Here is a 19349-nt window from a genome sequence, read left to right as displayed (position 1 = left end):
TTTCCCTTCCTCCTCCTTTTCCTAGAAAGCCTCCTCCGCACACAGTGGTGTGTGGTCATACCACAATCCTTTTTCTCCATTTCTCCATCCCAAGGATTTGCTTCACATGTTTTTGTTATAGGGCATGTGCACTTGCTGAGGAGAGAGAGAAAAAAAGTGAGAAAGCAGCCCCTAGGGGGAATGGCCATGCCACAATCCCTTTTCTTCTATTCTCCTCTCAGGATTTTCGGCATACAAGTGCCCAACACATTTTTTAAGCTGCCAGGTCCAGAACTTGAACTGTGTGGTCAGCCATGTGAGATTCAGATGCCTGAACCACCACGCTACTGGCTGACCCCTGCCGACGTTTTACAGGCTGCTGGGGCTAGAATTCAGACTTCATAGACCATGTCGAATCTGGCTCCCATGCACTGTACCTTACCACTGAGCTACAGGGCTAGCCCTACATTCTGCTGGTCCTTCTTCTTCTTTTTTTTTTTTTTTTTCCCTTGCCATAGGATACATGTGCTTGCTGGGGAGAGACAGAGACATAAAAACAATGAAGCAGGGGGAGAGCGAGAAATCACCCATGGGAGATGGCTATGCTGCAGTCCCTTTTCCTCCAGCCTTCTCTTGGGACTTTGGGCATGCACCCACATGTACCCAGCGTGTTTTTCAAACTGCAGAGTCTAGGACTTGAACCACGAAGTTGACCATGTGAGATCCAGCTGCCTTAACCACTGTGCCACCTGGCTGACTCTAGACTCTACTTTTTAAAGTTTGATTCTTTTGCGGAGGAAGAAAAGGAATGGCAATTTTTTTCTTTAATGTTGATTAAGTTACCGATGTATCCATAAACAAGAAAGGTCACCTTTGCTAACTTCTTCTGAAGTAGTAAGTCTAAAAATGAATCAGAAGTTGGGGCTTTAATGGAAAGTCTAAAAATGTGGACAAAGGCTAGGGAATGAGAAAAGCAAAATGTTGCACAATATCCTAAAAATCATTCTCATTACAATTTATTTCTCGGCCTTTGTCTACCAATTAGGTGGCAAATGACTTTTCACATAAGAATCAGGGCAAGGTCTTCCCTCTTCCTCTATTAAACTTCCCGTCAGAGTTACACAGCAAGTCATGCCCAATGAAGCATCACGATACCCTAGGAAGATCCTGTGTGTGCTCACAAGTACATTTAATTGCATGTTCCTACTCCCTCAGATTAGCCTTTTGGCAAAGTTAACTCATTTCATCTCCAAAGAACCATTGTTGAGCAAAAGAAGAGGATCAACTGGAAATTGTAATTAGGGATAAGGTTCGGATCTATTCCATAAAGCTAGGAATGACACCAGGAAGATTATTGCCTTTACCCAGGTCAAAGTAATTGAATTAAGACTTAAACAGGGGGCTACAAATTTAATGCTTAACTCCCAACACAGAAGTAAAGACAGGTGTTATTGACATTTGTATGTGTTAGACACTACAGTAATATTCATAAAACTTGAGTGCCAGAGTCTCCATCCAGTAAGTGTTTATTGAGCAGCTACTATCTTAAGGAAAGAGAAGTGAATCAGACAGACACAATTCCTTCCCTCAGTCAGAACCAATCAAACACCTTACATCAATGTCCAAGACAGATACTAGGTTGTCTGGAAAGTCATGACGTGTTTATGCAAAAATGTGTCACGACTTTCACGATGACCCAATAGATGAACTTTCCTGTAACCAAACTACGGAACGACAGAACTCTTTCATTTACTACATAATTATTGACATCTAAAAGTCTCAACCTACTCTAAAGTTGATTATGTTTCATAATTTCTGCTATACATATTCTCCTTCTTTCTTTAAACATCAAGTTCAAATGTGATTAGCCATGATTCATGGCCTAACTTGCCAGCCTAATCCCATTTAATGTCCCCTTTTCCATCATTACTGCAGTCAAAAGACTTCACTTAGCCTTGATGTTAAAGTAGGTGTTATTGGATGGTCACTACAATTCACCTTAGTAACTATCTTGCACAGGAAGAGAGTGGTTGGTTACATTTAGAGGTGCCATATAGGAATGTTTTCTAGAAGATGCCACATGGAATGGGTCCTAGAGTAGCCACAGGTTGTTTAAAGCTCGGTTTGAGACCACAAAATGCATTTGGAATAAACCAGAACTTCAAGGTCTGAGATCACTGAAAAGCCAAGGAAAAACCTGGGCATGGGAATGTGCATGATACATGCTGTCTCCCTAAGATCATTCAGAAGGATTAAAGCTGCAAAAAGATGAAATGTTGACATTCCATTGTAAAATTTGGAAGTGATGGCACTTGTCCTTAAAGAACAAATCGAACATAGGGACCAGCACTTAGCATAATGGTTATGTCATTGGACTCAAACATGTAGTCGACTGCAGTTCAAGTCCTAGACCCGGTGGCTTAAACTCATGCCGGATGCGTTTGCCTGCGTGTCCAAGATCCCGAGAGGATAAAGGAGGAGAAGGGATTGCAGTGTGTCCATCCCCCCTGGGGGGGTGATTTCTTGCTTTTTGTCCCTCTGTCTCTCTCTGTCTTTCTGGAGAGCACCTACGCCCTATTAGCAAAAGCCTCTCCAAAAAAAAAAAAAAAAAGAACATATCGAACATATCCTGAACAGTTGTTCTTAACCTTGTTTTCATAACCTCACTACTATCAGACACTATTTTTGAGGCCTCGACCCAGAGTAGATTCAAAATGAGAAATTCCTTTCCTTCCTTAACTAGTTTTTGTGGTCTAGAAAGAAGTATAATCACTAAAACAGGAAGAGACTGTTCCTTACAGACTTCAGAGCTCCACACCAGAAATTTAGAACAAAAATGTTCAAAGCTGAAACAGGAGAAATCACCGCTTAACTCCGTTCTCAGTTTGGACCACATCTCCACCTGCTGCAGATGACTGTCAATGAACCTGTGGTCGAGCACCAGTCCATACCAAGAACTGCTCCAAAGGCACAAAGTAAACATTGCTGACAAAACTTCAAAGTGCACTAATGAATAGAACTTGAAGTGAATAATTCCTTAACTGAGCATGATGCATATATATGGTTAGAGGTGGAGGTCATGCTTAATCTGGTAATCACTTATAGAAATGTGGATAATTTCTCTGGAGAGAACAAGCCCAATTACTCATAATGTGCCATACTGGGCAGAGCTGAAGGGAATAGGCACCATTGCACTAATTTAGGTCTGGCATACATTCACATTCCCTTGATGATCTCCCCCCGCCCCGTTCCTCCCCAAAAAGGGATGGCATAGTAATGGTTGATGGCGTGATCTAAATGGTAGCAAAATGAAAGGTATAAGCTGGGCTTTGGAGGTTTGTAATTCTGGTACTATCTGCTGTATACCTGAGAACACTCATTTCATCGTAGTATTCTGCTTTGACCTGCTCCTGCAAGCTGGACATAAGCTACAGTGAACTTAGAAACAGCAAAACTCACACTGATCGTATTTCCGACAGTCATTACCTTGTACCTGGCCCACTGATAGACTGACTTGCCAGATGCCTCTCTAGCTGTAGCAAGCCCTTTGTTTCCCACTCACTGCCAGAACCAATGACTTCCCCAGAAATGGTTTTCTTGTAAAGTCTCAGGAAAGCTGATGTGAGACCTTCACTCTTTATTCAGCTTGTCTTTTCCTGGAAGATTTCATTTAACAGCCAAGATTGCCCTCTCCATATACCTAGGTTGGCCTTTACTCCTCAGCTCTTAAATTAATCACTATGCACAGCCTTTTACATGTAAAGTTAATAAAATGATTTAGAGAAAAAAGGTTCTGTGCCATACTGAGTCCATCAAGATGTTAACATTGATAGTTAATAAAATCATTTAGGTACTTGTAGAATCTCAAGCTACTAAGGTTTCCAAGACCAATCAGGAAATCTGAGTTGGTACACATAGTACCATCACCTTTTGAGATGTGAATTTTACAAGATATGCACAATTTAGATGACAAATTAAGGCTCAAATTACAAGGAGGAATAGCTAAGATATTTCATTGCTCTCACAAGGCTTACCAGGAAACAGATTGTTCATTTAAAGGCGGTGTTTAATAAAGATACCAATTATAAAGGGGTGAGCAGCGACAAGGGGAACCAAGTCAAGATGGTAAAGTACCTTAGCAGATGTTTCTGCAATGATGGAAATGTTCTACATCTATGTTGTCTAATATAGTAACCACTAGACACATGTGGATATTGAGCACTTAAAATATGGTTAGAGAAACTAAGAAATTGAACTAATTTTGCTTAATCTTAAACAGCCACATGCTGGGGCCAGCAGGTAGCATGGTGGTTAAAGGCACTGGATCCCTGCATGGCCAATGGCAGTTCAAGTCCTGGACCTAGTGGCTTGCTTTCCCGCTTTCCCTTTCTCTCTCTCTGGTCAAATTATGAAGTAATAAATGGAATTAAATAAATAATCTTTTTAAAAAATAGCCACATACAGCTATTCTATTGGGTAGCACAGTCAGGTCTAGCAAATAGTGATTAAAACTCCTAGGCTTGAAAAGGTAAGAAAAAGAAATAATAGAGAAGAATCCTGACATGTCTTATAGGAGGGGACTACATAACAGGAGCTATAGCCTTTGACAGAAGATTGAGGCTACTGCCAATCTAGATACCAGAATAGCTGGGAATAAACATACTAACTCACTCTTCTTGCCCCCATTCTCTTGCTGCCTCTGACTGGTAGGACTCAACCTAAGGACAAAAGAGCTCACTGATGCATCCCATAAAAGTCAGTTTATTAGGGCACAGAACATAGGGAAAGGTGGCAAGTAGACATGGGGCAAAACATTAATTATACTATGTACAAGTGAATTGTGACATTGGTTTGGTTTATGGACACTTATAAATCTAAATATGGGACCAAGTGTAAGGAATTGATCAAAAGCATGTTTTCTAATGAAGTCCTACAAATGTTTATTGTTAAAACTATACCACAGTTCCGTTCACAGTGCTTTAATTAAACTGCAACTATATTCAAGTTTCACACATGAAGGATTAGGTGAACACTATGTTCCCTTAACTATACTCAACCATGTATTACCAAGGAGCTGTGAGAAACTTTTTCTTCTAGATCTCAAATCACAAGGGCCAGTACTGGGGAAATTTTTTGACTTAGGCTAAAGGCCACTGTAACTCAATAAATGATGAAACTCAAGATTAGTTTAGACTCAACCTGGTGGTGTAGTTGGCAGCAAACTAAACTGCAGTGCTGGAAGCCACATGGCCAATCCTAGGTTCAGATTCCCTAGTCAGTCTGAAACATGCCAGCTGTGTACATTCATGTCTGATAAGCTAGAGAGATGGGAGTGCAGTGTGTCGAGGGTGCTTCTCTCTCCTCCACTCTCTAGTGTACACACACATGCAATCATGAATAAAAATGTGAGAAAAAATTAGAAGACTGGAGGAAGACCAATAAACTGGAAACATGAATCCAAAAGCCTTTACTCCAGCACTATATGGCAACTGTCTTCTGGCTTTTTTTGAGAGAGATTTTTAATATAGGGTGTAAGCAGTGGCTGGAGAGACAGAAACAGAAAGTTAAAAATCATCTCCTGGGGGGATGGCCATGCAATTCCTTCTCTTCCATTCTCCTCTTGGGATTTTGGGCATGTACCGCACACATGCCCAGTATGAGCTTTAAGCCACCCCGTCCAGAATACAAACTGCAGTCGACTACATGGGAGACCAGTAATGTAACTATTACGCCACCTGCTGGTTCCTGTTGGTATGTATTTTAACGACCTTTTTCATTTTCTGCACTATCTAGTGCTAAGGGGAAAAAAAGGAGAGGTTTGGGTGGTGGTAATATCTATACTCAGAGTCAAGACGTATTTGTGGAAATCTTTATTGTCTTTTTTTAGTGGATCCTGAATATATTGAGTCCAGTTCTTACTGCCTAGCACTTAAGGAAGAAAGGTCTAATTTCACTGTTTGGGGGTTGAAGTAGGTGCCAAAGGAAAAACAGTTCCCGCCACCTCCAAGGAGTAAGAGCTGTTGCTCTTCAGGAAGAAGAATGCTGGTGTGGTTGTGTAACATTAATGGCCATGGCACACATGTTGTGTCAATCTGATATTCAGAGCTGAGTCCTGTAGTCAAATCTATAACAGTCACACCAGGAACTGAAGAGGAATGAATCCAGACGCCCCCAACCAGTAAAAGCTTTCCATTGAGCACATGGGATGTGTGGGAATACCTTGGGGTAATGGGAGGCTGGATGTCTATTGATTCCCAGAGGAATCCACAAGAGATTGGTCTCAGAAAGAGTACAGAGTTCAATGGCTCCTCAGAAGCTCCAAGACCTCCAGCAATAAGGGCTCCCCCTTGCCAACTACAGGCACTGTGGGAATGCCTGGCTACAGGTGCTTCCCCCTCCACTGGGATCTTGACCCAAGCCATTGTCCTTACATGTAGAAAATGCCAGTCACTTAGTACAGGTTCCACTACGCTTCTACCCCCGTATACAAACAAGTATTTTTTATTCTCATAGGACACTTCTGCTGTTGAATGTCGCCAACGTGACAAAGTGGAATCTTCTTTTGGGCTAGCCTTTGTTACTATCACCTTCAGGTCCTCAGGGCTATTATTCTCACTCTTGCTGATATGAAGTTGAAGAGCTCCTAAGGCTGGACTTACTGGGGACAGTCTACCTCCCAGAACCAGAACTTCAGTATCTGAAAGTCTTGTCATGGTATGATAAAGCCGTCCATCCCACTGAGTGCCATTCTCCCAACTGCATATTTGGCTGCCTTTCCATTCAAAGTCGCAGTATCTAGAGAGCAAGTGAAACTTACTAACTCGGCAGTGCCGCCCATTCTCCTCTCCAAATCCTCCCGCAATGAGAATGCCAGGGCTCAAGAGGACAGAGGCGTGACCATATCTTTTAAGGTCTGGGCTCTGGTTGTCACTAGTGACTACACTAGCTGGGAAGACCCCTGAAGGGGAAGCAGGATCTACCTGAGGAAACGCCTCAGAAGGTGGAAACACCAGAGTCTGAGAAAGAATGTTTCCCCTAGAAGCTGCCAGAATGAAATAGTGGGCGCACTTCAGATGCCACTCCTCAAACTCATCAAAGGGTTCAAGATTTTCTACCCGCCAGCGTTCTTCTGGGGAAAGAAAGCAGCGATAGAATTCATTCATGTCTATGGCACTGCAAGAGGTCCAACCAGCTTGAAGGAAGCGGCGCCGCTGGGCCTCCACATCGGGAAAGCGGTCCAGGCCATGCAGGGGAGAATTTAGCTGCCGAAAATGTTGAAGCATGAACTGTCCAAAGGCGTCTCGCGGCCTCATCTGCTCGTAGATCACGAAAACGGCATTAGGAAAACGCTGGGCTGCCCAGGCTATGAGGTCCGCGGCACTATCCGGCTCGAGGTAGGTCAGCACCGCCTCAGCCAGGAGCAGAGTGGGCGAGGCTGCGTCAAGGCCCGCGGCGGCCAGGGTCTCGTCTAATCGCTGGAGGAGCCGCAGGTCCAGGCCCAGGATGCGGTAGTCGGAGCTCTCAAAGTGCAGCGCAGACTCGGGGTCCCCCCTCTGGAAAGGCCTGGTTAATGCACACAGTTCCGGTGTCTCCGCTATCCTCTCGGCTTTGCGCTGCGCCACCTCGGGAAAATCCACCTCCCAGATGGCAGCCCGGGTCAGGCGGCCCGCAGTTTTGAGACGAAAATACAATGAATCCGAGCCAGCGCCAAGGGACACGATCTGGGATCGACGTGCGTCGGGGAGCGCGCACGTTCGCTCCAGAAAGGCGCGCACGCAGTGCCGCACAGCGCGTGCGCGCACGTAGTAGCCTCGGTGGATGAGCGGCGCGCGGCGCACCGCCCCCGGAACTAGCAGCGCGGCAAAGGCGTCTTGCACGTACCCGCGCGCGGCCAGGGAACTCTTGCTGAGTGCGCTGCTGTCGTTGGTACTCTGCACTGCTCCCGCCCGACGCTCGCGGCTCCGCGGTCCCATGGCCGGGGGTCACTCAGGAAGGGCGGCCGGTCACGGTTGTGAGCCGCTGCTTCCTTCATATAATGCACCCATACAGTCCTCGGTGCGGAAAATCACCGCCCTTTTCCGCAGTGAGTGCGTCACTTCCGAGAAGGGCGCGCCTAGCCAATCGGGATTGGGGAGGGTGTACCTTGTACTAAAATTCGACTGCGATTGACCTTGCTTTGAAGCTCTCGGATAACGTTTTCCTGGGAAGACCTCCGGTTCCCGTTGTGACACGTGTGTTTGGGGAGCGCGGGTTGTCACTTTTTTGCAACCTGAAGGGGAAACTTGTCTAGGTCCTCATAATTGTTAAGAGGTGAGTCTTTGGGAACTGACGACCCTTGAACAGCGAAGGGTCTGATAGCGAAAAAGGGTCAGCACCAGGGACCTATAGTGGCCAACTACTAATAATAAGAGTTGTCAGTTCATTTCATGCTCTCACCGTTGGAAAACAGAACCCATTTAAATCTGAAAACAAATCAGTGCCGCCAGGTGCAAAATGAAGGGGAACTGACCGTTACAGATAATTTACAGGTGTTTGTAATAAACGTCCAACCACAGATACATATTGACTCCTTTGTATTTCCAGCCCTGTGTCAGGCTTCACAGTGAGTAAACCGCTCAGCCCCTCTCATCTGTAAAACGATATTCCTCTCCACTTCCAAAATCCCTTGATTCTAAAATAGTTGAATATGCGCATATGGGAGTCACATGAAAGTGATAATTCCCTGTGGTATATCTTGAGTCTTGTTTTTTTTTTTTTTTTTTTTTGAGAGATTTTCACTGTAGGGCGCAGTGCGCTCGCCAGACAGACAGAGAGAGACATAGAGACAGAAAGCGAGAAATCACCCCCCAGGGGGGATGGTCATGCCGCAATCCCTTCTCCTCCATTCTCCTCTCGGGATCTTGGGCACGCACGCACACGCGCCCGGCGTGAGTTTTAAGCCACCGGGTCCAGGACACGAACCGCGGTCGACTACGTGGGAATCCAGCGACATAGCTATTACGCTAACTGCTGGTTCCCTTGAGTCTTGTTTTTAAGGAGAAAATCCAGGTTAAAGTTTAAGATAGCCATAAAGTTTCTAAATCAAGAGTCTGGAAATTACCAGTAGAAAACTTCTAGAAACATTAAGAACTTTGTAATTTTTAAATTGAGATTTAGTGATTGGCTGAAATAGAGAAAGAAATCGGGAAGTCTAAATATGGTTAATTTCAAGTATAATAGTAAATAAAGAGCATGAGTTTTGGAGTCGAGCCAATTTAGATAGTGGAATCAAGTTTGGATCAAGAAAAGGATTTGGAAACTGAGAAATGTATGAAGGTTCAGTGTTTAAGAGCTTATTAATGACCTTAGGGAGAACAATTTCTGTGGAGCAGTGAAGACAGAATCCATGTTTCAGTGAATGGGAGAAAAATTAATGGAAGCCTCTAGCCTAAAATACACTTTCAAGGAGCTGAGCTCAGAAGAAAGAGAGATTCAGGGCAGTTGCTAAAGAAGAATGTAAGGTAAAAGAAGAGTTTTTTCTTTCATTGTGTTTTCAGGCGGAAGCAAATACTGCATGTGCATGTTGGTCCCTTGAGGAAATCAGCCAGTGGAGGGGGAGTGGCTAAAAGAGGAGAAAATTGAGAAAATAACTCACTTGTGGGTTCCATAGATTAACACTGTACTTGGAGTAGACAGGAAGGAGTGGGATCCTGAACATAAAATTAGCCTAGGGGACAGGAGAATGAATCCTTTCTCTGACTCACAAGTAGAAAAAAAGAGTATTGGTAAAGGTAAGTTTAGGTGTGGAGTAAGGCAGAGAGAAATAGAGGAAATTCATGTTTAATGGTTTCTGTTTTCTCTGTAAAGTTGGGGGCGTGTTTGTCAGTTCAACATAAGGTGGTTGGGCCTGGTATAACATTTGAAGAGGTTGGACTTGCCTCTGAAGGTACTGGGAGGACTCACCTAAGCTCACTGGGACTTTGGATCTTCATCTTTAAAATGAAGGGATTAAGTGCTGTTCTGAGTTTTCTCAGGTAGATATAGTCCCAAATGGGGTGGGGGGACATTGAAGGACTTTGAAAAAATAAATAACGCTATAGAAATTAATTATTTAATGACAAGTTAGTGAAATGTAGATGTTATGTTACAGGTATTTCTTCTCTAAGAAAAATTAAGAAATGTGATTAAATAAAAAAATAATGGAGCAAAATTTGTATTTGGGATTCCTTTTTTTAGAGAGATTTTTGCTATAGGGCATGTGTGCTCACCAGAGAGACAGAGAGAGAAACAGACAGAAAGTGAGAAATCATCCCCTGGGGGGATGGGCACACCTCAGTCCCTTCCCCTCCATCTTCCTCTCGAGATCTTGGGCACAAACGTACCGGTGTGAGTATTAAGCCACTGGGTCCAGGACTTGAACTGGTCCAGAACTTGAAATTAGTCTAGGAGACAGGAGAATGAATCCTTTCTTTCTGACTCATAATTAAAAAAAAAAAAAAGGATTATGTCACTGGACTCAATTGACTACGTGGGAGTCCAGTGATGTAACCTCTTTATTTTTTTTTTTTTCCAATTTTAGTTTATACTTGGGTAAAATGGGAAAAATAATGCCTCATGGGTTGTGAGAATTTAAGTAAAATAACCATCCATGACACTAAGCACAGTTCCTGGCTCACAGTGAATGCATAATAAGTAGTAACAATCACTTATTTTTAAGCTCTGGGTTCCCTTGTGGGGCATGGAGATGTATGAAAAAAGACTTGATCTGGCCCTACACTAAACTGATGAACTATTACTAATGTGGAAAGATCCAGAGTTTGTTGCCTTTCATTCTCTTACCTCCACCCCAGCTCTGGCTCAGGCCAAAATCAGCCCAGGAAAGTTGGATTTGGCAGGGTGTGATATTGTTGGGAAAGAACAGCACTTTCCCACTTTGGCATGATATCTTAGGAAAAGAGCAGCACTTTTTTTTTTTTAATTTGCTTTGGGGGAGCCAGTAAGTGGTGTGGTGGTTAAAGCCCTGGATTCCCACATGGTTGACCACTGTTCAAGTCCCAGATGCAGTGGCTTGAAAATCACACCAGGCACGTGTGCATGCATTCCTGTACTCCCAAGAAGAGAATAGAGGAGAAGGGATTACAGAGTGGCCATCCCCCCAGGAGGCGATTTCTCACTTTCCCTGGCAAGTACATGCACCCTATGAGAAAAACCTAAAACAAAACAAAAAAATGGTTATAGGGTGCACTTGCCAAAGAGAGAAAGTGAGAAAGCACCCCACCCCTGGAATGGCGGGGTGGGGGTGGGGGGTGAAGAGTCACTCCACAGTCCTTTCTCCATCATCCTCTTGGAATTTGTAACTTTTGAAGTAGTTTTATGAATGTGCCAACAGGAAAGATTACACTCTACTAAATGTTACCATCTTGGGGCTTGTTCTTATTTCTGGTTCAGATTGGTTGTGAATCATTTCTCTGTCTCACACACACCTAAACTAGTTTTGGAAGGACTTTTGCCATTTTAAAAACAAATTCAGAAAATCCTGGTTATTTTAATGTCAATATCTGGAACTATTTACATTCTTAAACTAGGCGAAGCTGAACCCAACGCAACATATACATAGCAAAGTGTGTGGAAGTAAAGGATTTTGAAGAATATTCAGGACTGCAGAATTACGGACTGAAAGACATTGTACTGTTCATAACAAGAATAAAAGCAGAGAAAGAACCTTTTTTTTTTTTTTCCTGATGATGGAGGCAGAAGAACAGCAACAGCCATGGATGACAGACTTTTACACAGAATTGCCAAAAGTGGTGAGAATGCAGTTGCAGAATTCTTGAATGATTTCTAATTTTAATGACTTTTATATTTATTTTCATTAAAAAAGTAAGTTTCGTAGGTAGAATTATTTGTATACTTTAAAAGTTATAGTAGTTTATTCTAACAGGCAATTTGCTTAGTACAAATTATAAACATCAAGTGCCTGGCATGATGCTATGATTGTAGTATATACTTGATACGTTTTTATTGATTGCATTCTCTTGTCTTAGGAACTTCATGCCCACTTGAATGGATCCATTAGTCCTAATACCATGAAGAAATTAATAGCCAAGAAGCCAGATCTTAAGGTCCATGATCAGATGACTATGATTGACAAGGGAAAGAAAAGAACTTTAGAAGAGTGAGTTCTGGGAGGTTGTGGATAGACATTTCTTTTCTCTGTCAGTATTTTGAGATTATAAGTAGTATATAAGGAGGCAGATTTTAGCATTTGAAAGCAATAGGGTAGGCATCTTTTATGGAGAATATAACTTAATGTATAGCATTTTTCCCTACCTTCAGATGTTGGCAATATTTTTAATGATTTATGTTGGTCATGAAGTTAAACTATATTGGGATATTCTTTAGACTTGAAAAGTAGAGGTGTATTGATTCCCAACCCCCTCCTTGTTTGTCGCTACTGGACGTACAGGTAGGATTAGAGAGGGGAACTATCAATATTATTTCCCAATTTAAAATATTGGTAATATTTTGAGTCATTTGATTGTCTTTCCTGATCAATGTAGTCTTTGAAAAACCTGTTCTGTAGTGCTTTTTAAAAAAAATTTGTCAGGGGCTGGCAGGTGGTGTGGTGGTTAAGGGCACTGGACTCCCACATGGTCACCCGTGGTTTGAGTCCTGGACCTGGTGGCTTGCTTTCTCATTTTCCCTCTCTCTCTTTCTCTCTCTCTCTCTGTCCCTCTCTGACCAAATTAAAATAAGCAAGTAAATAAATAAAGTTAAATAAAATAATTTAAAAAAAATTTGTCAGGGTATTTGTGTTCACCAGTGAGGAAGAGACCGAGAGGGAGAAAGCATCCCTCTTGGGTCATGGTCATGCTGCAATCCCTTCTCCATTTTTATATCCCGTTGAGATTTGGGGCATGCATACATATGTTTCTGATATGTTTTCTAAGCCACTAGGTCTGGTATTTGCACTGTGGTTAGCAATGTGGAATCTGGCTCTCATAACCACTAGGCTATGGGACAGGCCCCTGTCATTCTTTATGTATATAAATATATACTTATTATTAACCTAGGATCTGTTCCTTAATTCAGATTATTGAATTTTATTTTAAGTGACAAGTTTTTAATGACTACAGTATGTTAAAACTTTTCCTTTGTGTTGTAGGTGTTTCCAGATGTTTCAAATTATACATCAGCTTACTAGTACCCCTGAAGATATTCTAATGGTAAGACATAAGAACATTTTTAGAATTTAAAATGGTTTAAAAATTATGAAGTAATTTATGCCTTTCTGATGCTTTTGCCCTCATCAAAGTCTGATTAAAAAATGTTTGTTGTTTTTTTTTCCATGACAGCTCTTTTCAAAACCAATGTAAGATTTTTGCCTTAAAGCTAATATAAAAAAAAAGATGGTGTTCATTGTATGAGATATGAGGAAAGAACTAAGATCAACATCTTCTAATAGACAGAGGATGTTATGAGGAGGAAATCTGTTCTACATTCTGTATATAACATGTCCTATGAGATATTTGACTGTAGAAGGAAAAATTTTTCTTGACCAGTCAAAAAATAGTTCTCTTGGACCAACAAGTGGTGTGGAGGTTAAGGTGGCTGAATCCCACATGATGAACTGGTAAAGATATCACTTTATCTGTATTGCATGGGAGACTTTTAACTAAGTGGACATGATAGACAGTGCAAAAGTTCAAGAAATGCTTAGAGAGTGAATGTGTAATTTCTAAGAAAATTGTGCCTTCTCTTTTGGGGATGAAGGTCTAGAGAACACCACAATGTTCTTTTTTTAGGTTTTTGACATAGAACTTGTGTGCTTGCTGGAGAGAGAGAGAAAGTGAGAAATCGCTCTTCCCCCAACAAAGAGGGGGCAGATAGCCACAGTGCAATCTCTTTTCCTCCATTCTCCTCTTGGGATTTTTTAGCATGCACTCACATGCGCTGGCATGATTTTTCAAACCACCTGGTCCGGGACTTGAACCATGGTCAGTCATGTGGCAGTCCAGCACTTTAACGCACCATACCACCTGCTGGCTTCCACCACTATGTTTCTTTGTCTTTAAGCTTATAATACTATATAGTCTGATGCAGAAGACTGGAATCTGTATCATTGATCTGACCAGAATGGCATTTAAAAATATCCTCTTTGTAAACAGAGAGAAACAAAGTGTCAATTTTCGTAATTTTTAGGAAAAAATACCAAGTAAGAAATATAACCTGCAGGCCGGCAGGTGGCATGGTATATAAGGGCGCTGGATTCCCACATGGCCAACCATGGTTCGAGTCTCAGACCTGGTGGCTTGCTTTCTCACTTTCCCTCTCCTCTCTGTGTCTCTGATCAAATTAAAATATATGAATAAATAAGTAAAATTAAATAAATAATTCTAAAAAAAATTTAAAAAGAAAAAGAAAAGAAATATAACCTGTTGGCTGGCAGGTGGCGTGGTGGTTGAGGTGTTGGACTCCCACGTAGCCAACCATGGTTCAAGTCCCAAACCTGGTGTCTTGCTTTCTCACTTTCCCTCTCCTCTCTGTGTCTCTGATCAAATTAAAATATATGAATAAATAAGTAAAATTAAATAAATATTTTTTAAAAGAAATATAATCTGGGGACCAGCAGTTGGCGTAATGGCTATGTTGCTATACTCCCATATAGTCAACTGTGGTTCAAGTACCAGACCCAGCAGCTTAGAACTCATGCTAGGTGTGTATATGTGCATGCCTAAAATCCCAAAAGGAGAATGGAAAAGAAGGGATTGTGACATGGTGATCCCTTCTTAGGGGGTGATTTCTCACTTTCTGTCTCTCTGTTTTTCTCAGTCTCTCCAGTGAAACCTCTCCCCCACAAAAAAAAAAAAAAAAAAAAAAAGAAAAGAAATATAATCTGTGTTATTGGAGAACAAACTTTTTTTTCTTTTTGCTGTAGGGCACATGCCCTCAACGAGAGAGAGAGAAGGTGAGAAATTATCCCTCAAAGGGGATGGCCACACCATAATCCTTTCTCTATTCTCTGCTTGGGATTTTGGGCACACATGCATCTTGTGTGATTTTCAAGCTACTGGGCTCAGGATCCAAACCATGTAGTTGGTTATGTAGGATTCAGCCACCTTAACCTCCACATCACTTGCTGGCCCAGGAGAACTATCTTTTGACTGGTCAAGAAAAAAGTTTCCTTTTTGGCTGAGATGTTGTCATGAAAGGTAGTAAGTGAATTAAGTACCTTTTAAAGGAGTGTTAATGCTAATAGGTTAGTTCAACAAAAGTTGACTGAGTTCCCACAATGCCCCTGATACTGTAGTAAAAACTGGGAGATAAAAAGAGAAAGAGACAGTTCCTGCTATTGAGAAATTTATAGTCAGAGTAGAGACACAGTCCAATAAGTAGATTAATTCAACATAAAGTGGTAAACTCTATGTTAGAGACATGCTCAAGGATTTATAAGAATCCAAAAAAGGCATTCTCTAATAAACCACTCAGCAAATTGAACACTACCATTGAACACTGCTAGGAATGATGACCCTGGGGCTCTCTTCTCACTTTGATGAGTGTTACAGAGCAAAATGATAAAATTTTAGATTCTGAAAGTGTAATTCTCCAGTTATACTACTGTAATGCTATGCTTAGCACTTCATTCATATCAAAATGAAAGTAGGTAAATAGGTCTATTAAATGGAATGAGAAATAAGGTTTCTGTGTACTTTATTTCATGTTACTGAGATGATTACCTATACGTGATTCAGAGGATAACAGTGAGGTGCCCCATATAATAACTGTGACATCTATGAGAGAAAGCAAAGAGATTGTTGTAAATGCGTAACTGAGTATGTGGGGAATCACTTAAACTCTAGTCAAGATTTGGAATGTGATGGAAATAATGATTGCTCTTACACATGCCAGATACTACACTCCAGTCAACACTGGTTTTTGTTTGTTTGTTTTTAAGTGCACTTGGTCTCACAGGTACCTAACGACCTTTAAGACAGACTTCCTGGGGAAGCAGTGCCATGGGACCAAATGACAGCAATGATGGCATGGAAGAAACAGGGTTGTACCCAATGGTGGAGGCAGCAGTAGTGTCTTGCTTAGTCTAGGAGTATCACTTGATTTTGAATGCTGCATTGTTGTCTTGAGCTATGTGGTCTCTAAGTCTGATTTTCCAGACCTTCTAGTGAATCTGAACCACCCATCCCATTCACACCATAGTAAATTACATTTTGGCTTTAGTAGCGGAGGAAGAAGAGACCCAGGCTTTGGATTGCAATGAATTTCCCAAAATAGTGTAACCCTGTTAGGCACTGTCCACATAACCAGCAAACCCTTGTTCCTTTGTTGGGACATTGGGCTTACATCCTGTGTACATGAAGTAAAAGCAGATTAAGATTAGGGTAACAACTGTAAGAACTAACTAGGGCAGGCTGTCACAATATCCCCACCCTGGTCCTTTTTTCTTTGTAGTTTTGGTATTTCTTAGGATTGATAGCAGAAAAGGAAAACATGTCCTCAGTAATTTTTGGATTACTGAGACTTGTACTAAATTGGATACAATTTTACTCATACTTATTACTCACTTTCTTTACCTAATGGGAATTTTCTGAAGTATTCTGGAGGAAATTTAACCCTGCTATAATTTATTGAAAATTACAACTTATCCTTTTTTTAAAAAAAAAGTATTTATTTAATTTTATTAATTAATTTGTTTATTTTTAATTTGAGCAGAGAGAGAGAGAAAGCAAGCCATCAGGTCCAGGACTCAAACCGTGGTCCGCCATGTGGAAGTGTCTAGCGCCTTAACTGCCATGCCACCTGCTAGTCCCGACAGGTAATGTAAGTTATTTTTAAATAACTGGCACAAGAATCTTAAGCCATGACTTTAAATAGCACATCAGTAATAATTAATAACTATTTCCTAATACTCTGCACACACAGAAGTTTCCAACTGGCCATAGTTTTGTCTATTTATTATGAGTGTGTTGTTATATATACAAGGAAATAGAGAAATAGTTAAATAGGAAAAGAAACAGCATGACTGATGTGCAGATTTAATGTGGGAATGAGGGCAGTGATGAGAGTTATTGGAAATACAGCTTTGTGTAGTCTCCATTGGAGATGGACAAAATGGGTCCTCGCTACCACGTGAGAGGCTTGCAGCAATCCTTTCAAGTCTAATTTAATGAACGAAATAAAGCTGTAGCACTTGGCTTTTATTCACTGGGACTTTACGCTAATATTATCAACATTGTGTACATTGCCTTTGTTATTAGGTCACAAAAGATGTCATTAAAGAGTTTGCCGATGATGGTGTCAAGTACCTGGAACTAAGAAGCACACCCCGAAGAGAAAATATTACTGGTAGAATTTATTTACTTCCTAGTGATTGTACTGTCCCTTTTCCCATGTACCTTGATCATTCATGTATTTTCAAGTTTAGTGTATTGAACACTGATTTTTACACTAATATGGTTCTCCATTTCCATGGGACCTTTTCCAGTTTCTCTGATGTATGTTATTAATAAGTGAGTTATTCTAAAGTGAAAAGTAGAAAATCTGATCAGGTATTATCTGTTTAAAGTAGGGAGAAAGGTCTTCAAAAATTTCTTTGTTCTTTGGGAACCAGCAGTTAGTGTAACGGCTATGTCGCTGGACTCCCACGTAGTTGACCGCGGTTCGCGTCCCGGACCCGGTGGCTTAAAACTCACGCCGGGTGCGTGTGCGTGCGTGCCCAAGATCCCGAGAGGAGAATGGAGAAGGGCTTGCGGCGTGACCATCCCACCTGGGGGGTGATTTCTCGCTTTCTGTCTCTTTGTCTGTCTGGTGAGCGCACACGCCCTATAGCGAAAACCTCTCAAAAAAAAAAATTCTTTGTTCTTTCTTGTTTTTTTGTTGTTGCATTGTCTCAAGTAGAGGATAATTCTTGGTCCTTGATTGGTCTCTCTCACAAGGGCTCTTAGGAGATAAAGCCACTGTGTGGATGCTGATTCATATCTTACGGCAGTTACTGAAGTGTAGGTGATTCAGTCATTCCTCTGAGACTAATAGTTTCTTAGGCCAGGAGCAAGCTGTGATGTGGTAAAACCTTTCTGATAGACATGAATGGATCTGGATGAGGTCTGGAGAAATTTCCTGGGCATCTCCTTTCATAAAAGTAGCAGGAGATATATGGGGACCAGCAGGTGGCATGGTGGTTAAGGCGCTAGACACTCCCACATGGTTGACCACGGTTCAAGTACTGGGCTTACTTTCTCACCTTCCCTCTCTTTCTCTGTGTATCTCTTTCCAGTCAAATTAAAGTAAATGAATGAATAAATTTTTTTTTAAAAGTAGCAGGAGATATTACATTGTATCTTTGTGTCTTAAACACCTTGTCCAACCCAAAGAGACCTAGGTCATCTTGCACCCTGACACATGTAATCATTTGGGGGTAAAGTTTTTGAAACTATTAAAATATTGAAATGTGACAAGAACGTTCTTATCTTGCATTTTATTTATTTATTTATTTATTTATTTATTTATTTATTGAGAGGTTTTTGCTATAGGGTGTGTGTGCTCACCAGAAAGACAGAGACAAAGAGATAGAAAGTGAGAAATCACCTCCCGGGGAGGATGGCCATGCTGCAGTCCCTTCTCCTCCATTCTTCTCTCGGGATCTTGGGCATGCATACACATGTGCCTGGCGTGAGTTTAAGCCGCCAGGTCTGGGACTCGAACTGTGGTCGACTACATGGGAATCCAGCCACATAGCCATTTACGCCAACTGTTGGTCCCATTAGCTTGCATTTTTAAACTGTAGAGTCACTTCCAAGTTATGCTGGTGAGGGTAGTGAAAGGAAAGGAGACAAGAAACCTGTGAATCAGTAGAGCTAATTCTTCAAATGGAGATTCAAAAGGGAGATACCTGCCTAAGTATGCAACAGTAGGGGAATGGTCAAATAAAGGTTAATGGAATATCAGGCACCCATTAAATATGTGTTCAAAAACACTTGAATAACATGCAGAAATGCTCAGAACATAGTCGTAAGTGCCTGAACAGGGTACATACATAACTAGTAGCATCTCACATATTTAAAAAATGTGTATATGCATATTTAATGAAAAAGACAATCGTTATCTATGGGTGGTAGGATTACAGGTTTTATTATTTTTTTTCTTTAGCATTTTCTATATTATGCCAGAGATACTCCAAAAGCCACCATTTTATAATGAGGGTAAAAGGGTATTTTAGAGGAGCTTGTTCTGGAGAGCACTCTTACAAAACTCCCTGAAAGAGAAGGACTTAAGCACTCAAATTTGGAAGAACATCTTTGATGCCCTGGATGAGAAACACTGAGCATGAAGAAGATTGAGGGGAAAGGTAGCCAAGTAGGAATTTTTTCTGAATCAGC

General features: G+C 41.4%; 2 protein-coding genes across 6 annotated transcripts in view; one reads left to right on the top strand and one right to left on the bottom strand.

Annotated features, from left to right (window-relative positions):
• Positions 1-5834: 5834 nt before the first annotated feature.
• Positions 5835-8074, bottom strand: LCMT2 (leucine carboxyl methyltransferase 2). The gene has a single exon (XM_006158629.3). It carries the CDS (start codon positions 7950-7952, stop codon positions 5895-5897), a length of 2058 nt encoding a protein of 685 aa, XP_006158691.1. The 5' UTR covers positions 7953-8074; the 3' UTR covers positions 5835-5894.
• Positions 8075-8126: 52 nt separating this feature from the next.
• MAPDA (N6-Methyl-AMP deaminase) overlaps positions 8127-19349 on the top strand; it is a 28558-nt gene continuing 17335 nt past the window's right edge. For 2 of the 5 annotated variants that reach the window (XM_027775779.1, XM_006158624.3), the window contains exons 1-6: positions 8129-8289; positions 9328-9479; positions 11544-11765; positions 12003-12133; positions 13124-13184; positions 17232-17319. In XM_027775779.1, coding sequence (XP_027631580.1) covers positions 11700-11765; positions 12003-12133; positions 13124-13184; positions 17232-17319 — 346 coding nt within the window. In that variant the 5' untranslated portion in view covers positions 8129-8289; positions 9328-9479; positions 11544-11699. Of the gene's footprint in view, positions 8290-9327; positions 9480-11543; positions 11766-12002; positions 12134-13123; positions 13185-17231; positions 17320-19349 lie in introns of all 5 variants that reach the window. The other 3 variants (XM_006158625.3, XM_006158627.3, XM_006158628.3) reach the window with 3 other exon arrangements.

The sequence above is a fragment of the Tupaia chinensis genome, unplaced genomic scaffold, assembly GCF_000334495.1.
Source record: "Tupaia chinensis unplaced genomic scaffold, TupChi_1.0 Scaffold000605_1, whole genome shotgun sequence".
NCBI lineage: Eukaryota > Metazoa > Chordata > Mammalia > Scandentia > Tupaiidae > Tupaia > Tupaia belangeri.
The sequence above is the reverse complement of the archived record's forward strand: the minus strand, read 5'-3'. Positions and strand labels throughout refer to the sequence as shown.

What these genes read in the sequence shown, in the direction of transcription:
- LCMT2 (XM_006158629.3), bottom strand. Translation starts at nt 7,952, where the DNA reads ATGGGACCGCGGAGCCGCGAGCGTCGGGCGGGAGCAGTGCAGAGTACC.